This window comes from Myotis davidii, unplaced genomic scaffold (genome assembly GCF_000327345.1).
Source record: "Myotis davidii unplaced genomic scaffold, ASM32734v1 scaffold205, whole genome shotgun sequence".
NCBI lineage: Eukaryota > Metazoa > Chordata > Mammalia > Chiroptera > Vespertilionidae > Myotis > Myotis davidii.
The window spans coordinates 6,526,183-6,537,262 of NW_006297573.1; the positions used below are offsets into that span (position 1 = coordinate 6,526,183).

General features: G+C 35.7%; 1 protein-coding gene across 1 annotated transcript in view; it reads left to right on the forward strand.

Moving 5' to 3' along the window:
- The window catches only part of STRAP (serine/threonine kinase receptor associated protein), an 18,683-nt gene extending 7,603 nt beyond the window's left edge, over nt 1-11,080 (forward strand). The window contains exons 3-10 of the mRNA XM_006773262.2: nt 1,380-1,461; nt 2,019-2,091; nt 2,944-3,040; nt 3,895-4,032; nt 6,939-7,075; nt 9,075-9,224; nt 9,773-9,838; nt 10,513-11,080. Of these exons, the coding sequence (XP_006773325.1) occupies nt 1,380-1,461; nt 2,019-2,091; nt 2,944-3,040; nt 3,895-4,032; nt 6,939-7,075; nt 9,075-9,224; nt 9,773-9,838; nt 10,513-10,574 (805 nt within the window). The 3' untranslated portion in view covers nt 10,575-11,080. The remainder of the gene's footprint in view (nt 1-1,379; nt 1,462-2,018; nt 2,092-2,943; nt 3,041-3,894; nt 4,033-6,938; nt 7,076-9,074; nt 9,225-9,772; nt 9,839-10,512) is intronic.

The following is an 11,080-nucleotide window of genomic DNA, read 5'->3' on the forward strand; positions in this document are numbered from 1 at the left end:
GGTGGGGCCCCAACTCCCCAATCGGCCCTGCTCTGAGCCCGACCAGGGGTTGCACCTAGGGATGATTGGGCCTCTCTGCCACCCGGGAGCAGGCATAAGCCAGCAGGTCGTTATCTCCTGAGGGGTCCCAGACTGCGAGAGGGCACAGGCCGGGCTGAAGGACCCTCCCTCCCCCCCGAGTGCACAAATTTTTGTGCACCGGGCCTCTAGTAAAATATAAAACTGGATATATTTATTGGGTATTTATTGAGTAAATGAAGGAAAGATATCCCTTTCTTTTTTCTCTACTGTTTATTTTCCACTTTATTCCTGAAAATAAATGTCAGTTACATTAAAATGGAAACCTTTATTGAGCATAGCTGTTCACTTTTAAAAGTTCTCTTCCCTCGCCCTAACCGGTTTGGCTCAGTGGATGGAGTGTCGGCCTGTGGACCAAGGGTCCCGGGTTCGATTCCGGTCAAGGGCATGTACCTTGGTTGCGGGCACATACCCAGTGGGGAGTGTGCAGGAGGCAGCTGATCGATGTTTCTCTCTCACCGATGTTTCTAGCTCACTGTCCCTCTTCCTTCCTCTCTGTAAGAAATCAATAAAATATATTTTAAAAATAAATAAATAAATAAAAGTTCTCTTCTCCATATGCAAAGTTTAAGCATTTTTATTTGGGGGGAATCCCGTACAGCATATTTGTAAAGTATTATATAACTGTTATCTCCTGACATACACAGACATAATATATCTTTATAGACACAACCACATATGTTTTTGGTTGGGATGAGTCATAGAAACATACAGTTAAGATTAATAATCCTGAGTGTTAGTATTACATAGAGCAAAGGCTGGTACTTTGGGAAGAAGTTAATTGGACTTGGATTTGAGAATTTACGAGTCAACTTGGAGGAAGAGGTAGGGAAAATATTTTCTATTGTGTTGACTTAAAATTTTACGTAACTTGTATCAGGGTCGTTTATTCTCCGGTACATTTTTAAAGGATTTCTTATTGTCAATTTTTGTTTTGCATATACATGAGAGTAGAGAATAGAGGAAAAATTGGAAAGTTGAAACTAAAAATTGGTTAAAATGTTTTGCAGTCTTGCTAAATATGGCTATAGGCTAAAATAAAAGCAAGAATGTGTTCGTTCATGGATCTCATTTACTTAAATTCTTAGGTATTTTTTACTGTCAGAATTAGATTGGTTATATGGCTTTTACAGAGAAATTTCTTTTCCCTTAGACTCATTTAAATATGTTATCAAATGAACTATAGCAATGGTGGAATAGTAGAAATAATGGAGATTTATAGTGTATTTATGTAACATTTCAAATATCTAAATTATTTGGCAATTATTATATTTATTTTTAATTTTACTTTCCATTTTTAGCAAAGTGTGGGATGCTGTCTCAGGAGATGAATTGATGACCCTGGCTCATAAACACATTGTCAAGTCTGTGGATTTTACACAGGTATTAGAAAATGAAGTTTTTTTAAGGAGTTAAATTTCTATTTATATATTTGGTTTGTATTTGGTTTTGGGGGGGAGTATTTTGTGTATATCGGCATATATTTTATTTGATTGTAGGTTAAGCTATACAAATTAATTCTTTTTTTATGATATGAGGCTTTTAAAATTCCCTGACACTCTTTTATCAATCCTGCATCAATAGCAGCAGACATCTAAAATACCCAAATAATGTTTCCCAATTACTTGCAGAAGGGAAAGGATAAATTTGAGATCATCGAAGAACTTCTACTCAGGAGGGTGGGGAGCAGGATCAGGGCAGATTGGGCAAATTTATGTGATAGGTGGTGTAACACGTTTGGACTATGAAGTTTAAAGGGCTTTGGCATTATGAAAAAGATAAATGCTCTACAGTATCTTCTCAGAAGTATTTGGCCTGTGTTGCATCTCTTTTTGACATCTGAGTTTTGTTTGGATTTTATTTGATGTTGAAAAAGTTTCAAAGAGATACAACCATTAAAAAGGTTAATCTACTAACATATTACTTGTTTATGTTTCCAGGATAGTAATTACTTGTTAACCGCGGGACAAGATAAACTCTTACGCATATATGACTTGAACAAACCTGAAGCAGGTAAGCATAATTTATATGTGTTTATGGTTTTATTTCCTTTTAATTTAAATGACTTTTCCTGAGTAATTCATGTTCATGTTCAGTACTCAGATGTGGGGAAAAATGAAAACAATACATTATCCATTAATCACTGTTAATATCTTTAGTTTTTGGTTCATAGTCTTCCAGTCCTTTTTTCTGTACAGCTATATTTTTGAATATTGACTTACTGTGTAATGCATACTCAACTGTAAACCTACTTTTGCCCCATCCTGTATTCTTGGGAATACTGCATTTTTTTTATTAGCCTTTTCTCTTCCAGCCTCTACATTCCTTAACCCTCCCCCCGTATTTTTTTTTTTCCTGTTACCACTGACTGGCTTGGATGAGGAGTCCATGGTTAGTGATAGTACCAGAATATGTTTAGGTTGTCTTGTTCCTTGATCCATATTCTTATTAAATTGTGCCACATTAGTTATTTTTTTATGCAGGGCTAGTAGCTCGCTGCAGCTTGCCTCTGCTGACCGCCCCACCCTCCTGCTGATGGGTCACTAATTTGCATATTACCCTATTATAAGTATAGATAACACTTTTGAAAGCAGAAAAATAGCCTGGAGGGTGTGTTGTATTTACTTTTGCTACAAGAATCATAGTTCTTGGATTCCTTGTCATGCAGAAAAATTTTTTGTTCCAATATAGAAAAATTAATTGGATTCTATGTCGACGGCAAGTTTGAATTGTGCTGGGCTTTATAAAGTTGCAGTCTAATTTAAAATACGTTTTTTTCTTTCCTTTTTACATATTGAATTATTCCAATGCTGAGTTTTAGAGATTAAATGTTAACAAATGTATTTTAAATTGTTTCACCTTAAGAACCTAAGGAAATCAGTGGTCATACCTCTGGAATTAAAAAGGCTCTATGGTGCAGTGAGGATAAACAGATTCTTTCAGCTGATGATAAAACTGTTCGGTAAGTAATTTTTCTTGAATAATTTTAAATTTGAAAAGTATTTGACCTTTCCCTGGCTGGGTAGCTCAGTAGAGTGTCGTCTTGATATGCCAAGGTTTTGGGTTTGATCCCTGGTTAGGGCACATACAAGAATCAACCAATGAATGCATAGCTAAGTGGAACAACAAATCAGTGTTGTCTCCTTCCCTCCATCCCGTTCTCTAAAATCCATAAATAAAAATTTTAAAAAAGAAAAATAGTTGACCGTAGAACTTAATATTTAAAATATTTTTTATAACTATTATGTAGGAAGAATTATCTCTGAACATTAAAACTTCCACAGCGTATAGGTCTCATTCTTCTGGAGCTCTCCATTTACTATTATAAACAGCAGAGTTCACAAGACACTTAATTAAAACTACACATTTGTAGGCAGGTTCTTTTAACCTGGGTCAGAGACAGGCTGGCTATACGGGGTCTGTGAAACCCCTGAAATTCTACACACAATTCTTTGTGCTGACACCTGATGTAGTTTTCTGTGGAAAGTAAGAGCCATCATTAAAGTCACAAAAATGTAAGAACCATTATTTAGAGCACCACTGAAGTTAATTAGATTGGGACCTATGTATCTTAACTGCATGGTTTTGCTAAATTGTTTGGGAAATGTGTTTACATATGAAAGTTGGCTTTACCAACAGACTGCCAAATAATTTGATCTAGTATTGGAACCAAAACTTCTCTGTGTATCATCTATAATTTATGCATTGGAATGGAGGTTGTTTCACAGTTGTGATTATTGGTTAATCTTCAGGTGTAATTAGGATTTAAACTTTTTTCTTAAATAAGTAAATCATATTTTCCTTTCTTTCTTGCAGCCTTTGGGATCACGCCACTATGACAGAACTGAAATCTCTAAGTTTTAATATGTCTGTTAGCAGTATGGAATATATTCCTGAGGGAGAGATCTTGGTAATAACTTATGGACGATCTATTGCTTTTCATAGTGCAGTAAGGTATGTCCAAGAAATACCTTCATTTTCTTTTTTGCTAACAAAGGACAACCTAGAGTACTTAAATATTAGAAGGTATATATGAAAAGGTTAACTTATTAAAAGGCAAATTTTGGCCTATACTATAAACAGTGATTGCAACCCTTTTCCTCTTGTGGCACACATAATCTAATAACTAAAATTCTGTGGCACACCAAAAATATGTATTTTTACCAATCAGACAAAAAAAAGGTATACTTTTGATTCATTTACACTGGACAGCTATTGTGTTGGCTGCTGTCTTTTTTTTCTTTTTTTCTTTGTTTGTTTGTTTTGTTTTTTCTTAACAATCTAAGGCAGTGGTTCTCATCCTCCGGAATGAGACCCAGAAATCAGGATTTTAAAAAGATTCCCAGGTGATTATAATGTGCAACCAAGGTTGAGAACCACTGATCGAAGGGAAAAGAGGTCAGTGACCTTGGCTAAATAGTCAGGCACTGTATGTTTTTAAACTTCTGTGGCATAGAAAGTTGAAAGCTGCTGCTATATAATATGGAGGGAAATGTTTCCATACCATTAATAATGTATTTTTAAAGAATATGGTATACTTTAATCAAAGGAGTTAGTCAAATTAAAGGATAACTGGGCTGGTGCTATACTTAATGTTGTTCATTATTATATAAAACCATTATGATCTTGATTCTCCTGTTTTTCACTTTAAAATTTTGGAAAAATAGTGATTCCCCTCCGCCCCCCCATTTCCAAGTATATGTAGATCTAATGATTCTTTTTAACAGACTTAATTGTTGTGACTGTAAACATAGTAAATGTACTTGTTGAAAATTTGGAAAATATAATTTTAAAAAATTTTACCCATAGATTCTAGAATGTTAATGGTAGCTGCATTTTTATATATGTATATTTGTGAGGTCCTTTTCTCCCCCCCACCTCCCACTTTGCTGGAACCCTAATGAATGTGATTTTTATTTTTTATTTTAAAATATTCTTAGCCATTAGAAATTCTTGGAAAACCTTTTTACTAGGTATATTGCATTATAGGTTGTACTAAATTATGTGTCATTTTCTGTACTTGCAACTGCAGTGACTATTATGGTGCATCTGAGAGTTTCCTTACAATAGAATTCTATAAGTAGAGTACAAAGGGTAGGAATTTAAAGTTTTTAGTATACATTTTATTTAATTGATTTCCATAAAGATTATACTACATTATACTCTGATCAGCAGTCCTAAACTTTGTCAAAAGGACCACTTGCAAAGCTAAGCTTCACTGAATGACAGAAGGAAAGAGAAGGTAGTGAAAATGGAAGAGAGCAATTAAGAATATAAAGGAGTTCAATAACACAGTGAATTGATAAAAATAGAGTGCTGTTGCCCAGAGCCATTAAATTGCACAACTATGTTAATTAGTCACTTCTGGATTTGGGCTAAATGTAGTCCTGCTATTGCCTAGTTGCATGTTGGTGGCAGAGGTTTTGCTGGCCTATTGAATATTCTAACATTTGAACCAGAAAGTTCTATTCATTGATACCATCTACATCGTGACTAACTTTACTTTTCATGCTTTGAAGTGTCATCATGGAATAGGATGGTAGCATTTAGGAGCTGGAATGCACTAATGTTTTCTATTGGAGGCCTTTCAGGAATTTTAAGGTTGGACTGGAAAAGAGCCAGTGTTGAAACTCATTTATATTCAGGCAAAGCTGTTTTATGCATTGATTTTTATTATGTAGCTATAGCCTCAAATTTAGTTATTCTTTTATTGCCTGATAATAAAAACTGAGCCAATTTTAGCAGTTTTATATTTTACTAGGGGCCCAGTGCACAAATTCGTGCACCTTGAAAGGAACTGTGGGCCGCAAGACTGCCGTAGGCATGGGGCAGGCCTCGGCCCATCCTCTGCGCCCCTGCCCAGCCCCTCCCATTGTGCCCCCAGTCCACTGTCTGCTGGCAGCCCCACTCCTGCCACTGCTGCTGCTCCTGTGCTGACAGCGCCAGCCCTGTTCGCACCACTGACGGCACAGAGCAATTGGGGCTGGCGGTGAGAGTGGAGCCGGTGCCATCAGCGGCTGCGAGCTACGGTTGCTACCCCAATCGCCCCTCAGGAGCAGGGGGAGGTAGAGAGCCCTCAGGGGCAATCGGGGCTGGCAGCCGCACCTGCTGATTGGGACCACGGTATGTGGGAACAAAGAATTTTCAGTAACCACCAGAGTCTCGCCCCAATGACAGCGACCAGCGCCCTGCCTTGGTCTGGCACCCCCACTCACCTGTTCCACCATCCCACCACGACATACGCCTGCCATGTTCTGCACATGCCCCCTGGTGGTCAGCGCACGTCATAGCAACCGGTTCAGTTGTTCCACCGTTCAGTCTATTTGCATATTAGCCTTTTATTATATAGGATGATGGGATTGTAGGTTTATCCTGTTACTGAAGCTTTATAAATTCTCAGCAGTTAAGAATACATAATATATACATAACTCATTAATGTAATTACTTACTGTAAAAAACTTTTCTGTTACAAAGATAATGTATGTTTGTCATGGGAAAATAAAAAAATACAGAATTAATTTTTTTCAAAGCAAAAAATTCCAGTACATTAGACATACTGTTTTAATTAGCCAGCACACATTTCCAGGAATGCATAAAATGTGGATATTCCTCTACTGAAATGTCTTTGTATTCTGGGATGAACTCCACTTGGGCATAGTAGCCTTCTGAACTTTTTGCTAATATTATTTAGAGGTTTTTTTTTTGTTTGTTTTTAACATCACTGTATTTGACTAAGTGAATATTTACTTGTTCCTTGGGTTTCAGAATTTAGGGCTAGTTAAATGTAATTAATTATTTCCTTGTATGATTTATGCAATATTCAAAATTTATAAGTCTTTATTATTTCAATTTTCCCCCAGTTTGGAGCTAATTAAATCCTTTGAAACTCCTGCAACCATCAATTCTGCATCTCTTCATCCTGAAAAAGAATTTCTTGTTGCAGGTGGTGAAGACTTTAAACTTTATAAGTATGATTATAATAGTGGCGAAGAATTAGGTGAGTTGTCCTCTTTTTATTTCCATAAAAAGATGTAGTTACCTTTATCAAATTTTAGGTTTCATTGATGAAAAACACAGCAAATTTTTTCAGCTAACTAAAGCTGGTGGCTTCCAAGTGAAAAAGTAAAGGATTGTTAATTCATTGTGGGTACAAGCACTTGTAGAACTATAAACAAAGTATGCTGAACTCTACCTTTTCCTTTTAAGTTCACCATTCTCTGACATTGTATACAATAGTGCAGTATATTTATTGAAAGGGGACAATCTTATGTCAAAGTTATATTAAACAGATGCAAGGAGAGTTCTTCCTGAGGTATAGTGTGTGTATGTGGCTCCATCTACCTAGCTCTGCCTCTCTTTACCAACATAGGAATCCCTAAGGCTCTATAATGAATAGTGGGGGCGGGGGGAGGGGGAGACAACTATAGCTCATTATTGGGAAATCTTAGGAATCTGAATTGGAAGGGGGGGTACTTTGGTATTGGAGTCTTTACTTTGCTTCCATTTTTCATAATACTCCTTAATAAAGAAAAGGGACATGTAGGATTAGTTTGAAGTTAATGCTCATCCTAACTTTACATTTATCTGACGGACTAGGTATTTTATAGTATGGTTCTCAAAATCTACTTTAGCCATCCCAAATAGTTTTAGTTTTTATACTTTTTTTTTGTCTGTAAGTTGCCACTTTGTTTCTAGCTATCCTGCTTTACCACCCAGTGAACTAAGCTTGGTTGTATCATACACAAAGAACAAAAGACAGTTTTACGTTTTGTTTCTTTGGGAAAGCTGATAAATTGGGGTTGGATAAGTGGGACCTTGGCAGATGGACCACATAGAATCTACTTTAATTACTTAGGGTTCACCCTATATTACTTGAATATAAGTGACTTTTAAGTAAGAGTTTCTTTTTTATTTTTATTGTCAATTTTCAAAGTTTTAGAATGTTTTGGCCACATGTATTATTCTCTTTCAAAAAAGAAAAATTATTTGCCTGATATTTGAGATCATCTATATTATAAAAGGCCAGACTATAACTTCGTAATGACCAAATGACCGGTCACCAGGAGGTGCATTGATGGGTCTCGCGGCGTGACTGGTCTGGGGTCCTGCGCAGTTTCGCGCACTGGGCCTCTAGTAGTGAATAATAAACAGATCTTGGGCCCAGCCATTCTCATTCCAAACCTCTTATTCTTTTCATTCTCATGATAAAATTTTTACTCTTGATAAATCCTCTCATGATACTCTCTGATAGGACAGAGATGGGGGAAGATGGTGCTTGAAAGTCCTTGAACTAAGTGGATATGGAGACAGTCAGAACATTGGTCTAGCAAAGAGCTTTGAAAACTAATAAGGTGATGAGGCATTGGAAAGTAAATGAGAAAAGTTCATAAGTAAGGATATGACTTAAACAGATCACCACCACTACTAATATGTACATTTTCTCATTAAATTTTATACATTAAAATATGTAAGGATCACTATTGATCCGGTATTTCAGTGTTCTGTGACAGAAGGACTAGTGGACTCTACATAGTCTGGTAGGAAATTAAGACAAAGTGTGAGTGTGTCAAAGAGCTCCATCTAGTGGCTCTCTGTAGTCATAATTAAGAATTGGTTCTCTGGTAAAGAGGCAGTGAGTTTAGGATATGGGATTGAATTGATAGACTAGATTTACTTTCTGTAAAATTTAGGGAGGTTTTCATTTACTCCCTTTCTTCATCTCTGTTGGGACACAAAGCCTCATTTTTATTTTTATTTTAGAGGGAGAGACCATCTGCAACTAGAATGTGTGCTAGAATTGGAAAGGGATAATCTTACGGATAAATGGTAGACATGATATACCATTTGGTAATGAGAATCATTTTTAATGAAGTATAGTTCCTTGTATTTCTTCTTAGGAATTTCATATCTTCCCAGTAATTTAGACAGTATTTTCTTAAGTATCAATAACTAACCTACATTTATTAAATTATCTAATAGCCCTTCTCCTCTTTCAGAATCCTACAAGGGACACTTTGGTCCTATTCACTGCGTGAGATTTAGTCCTGATGGAGAACTCTATGCCAGTGGTTCTGAAGATGGAACATTGAGACTATGGCAAACTGTAGTAGGAAAAACATATGGCCTTTGGAAATGTGTGCTTCCTGGTAAGAACTTGTATTCAGTGCTGTCACATTAAACTTTATGATTTTGTGTCATTTTTAATCATTTTATTACAATGTTTCTGTGTTTTATAGATTTTAAAGTATATAACATGGCTTAAGCAAAGAGAAGCCTATGATTATAAATTGGCTATTGTGTTCTCTTGTTTGTTTAAATTTTTTTGTTGTATAATCTATTCTATTTCTGAATTTGTACACTGGGTAATTTGGTGAATGGAATCGACCTAATTCAAAATTTGTTAGAGAACAATATAAGAAGTTTGTAAGTAAATATATTTAATCTCTGAGTGGCATTACTCCCTGTTCCTTACTAATAAAGTAGACATGTTTTTTAATCAAAATACTTAGTTTTGGTCCCAACATAATTTTTGAGGGAAGACATACTATTATAATTACTAAGGAATTTGTTGTTCCTATTATGTTTTGTATCTCATTGTTTGGAATAGCCTTGGCTTACTCTTCCTGCATATTAGATACTTTCTATTACTGGTAATATTGTAATTCACATCATCATTATTGCTTTTCTTTTATAGAAGAAGATAGTGGTGAGCTGGCAAAGCCAAAGATCAGTTTTCCAGAGACAACGGAAGAGGAGCTAGGTAAATACTAATGAATTAACTTGAAGTGTTTATGTGAGTTTGACTTAGGGACAAAAGTAAATTTATGAAATATGAACATATTGAAATATGTATCTAGTATGCACATTTATAAAACAAATATTTAAATACATACTAGTACATCCCTAGTAGGCACAGGGATGTACTATGGAGACACTAATGTGGTTACTTTTATTGAACTTAAAAGTCGAACTCAGGAGGCAGATGCTAAGATAAATAAGTGAATTGTTACAGTTGTAATTGTATTTAACATTGATTAAGTGCTTATTAAATACTAAGTGTTCTTTACCAAATCTAGAATTATGCTCTTATTGTATATGCTCTTATTGTATCATATTCTGTGGAGTTCAAATAAATAAAGGAGTTAGTTCTTTCAGAGATATGACACACTCATTGACAGTTTAGCTGAGGAGAGGGGCCCCTTAGAGGTAAAGTTATGAAATAAAAGAGTTAAGGGTAAAACACATGAATTCTTCCTCATCGCTTTATCAATGGCATGAGTTTAGTCGTCAATGGCATATGCACTTACTTTCTTTTGCTTCCCTTCACCAGAACACTAAAAGAAACTTTGTAACTCCTTCATTGCACAGAAATGTAGATTTGCTTCTTTTCTTTATAAAGTTAACTAATGTGATTGTTTTGTTTTGTAATTGTAGAAGAAATTGCTTCAGAGAATTCAGATTCCATCTATAGTTCAACTCCTGAAGTGAAGGCCTGAGTATCATGCATATGCCTCAAACAGTATACAACTACAGACTAAGACAAGCAGAGAAAAGCATCAGCCTTCCAGAGTTGGTCTCTACGTCAGACAAACATGGAGCAGTAAATTATGAGGAATATGAATTAGCTCCAGTGTGGAACTAACAAACTTGGTGTCACCTGTAAGTGAACATGCAAGAGTATCAGGTGAAGGCAGGTGACGTTATGCTCTTGTAATTCGATGGCCTGTTGTCTTTTCAATGAATATGTACAAGCCAACGTCCAATTTCTCTTATTACAGTTAGATTTATTGTAGCTGTTTATGTTATTACGGAGAAGAAATATATATTGGCCTATTTTTCTGACTTTTCCCTTAAAGCAGAAAGCCTTCTTTTTTTGTCTTTCATTGTAAAGAAGAGGGGGAATTCATGATAAAGTAACTGGCTTGATTTCTCATTCATTGTACACTGCTTCTGAACATCTAATTGTTTTTAGTTGTCTAAATAAAATGCCTCTAAAACAAAA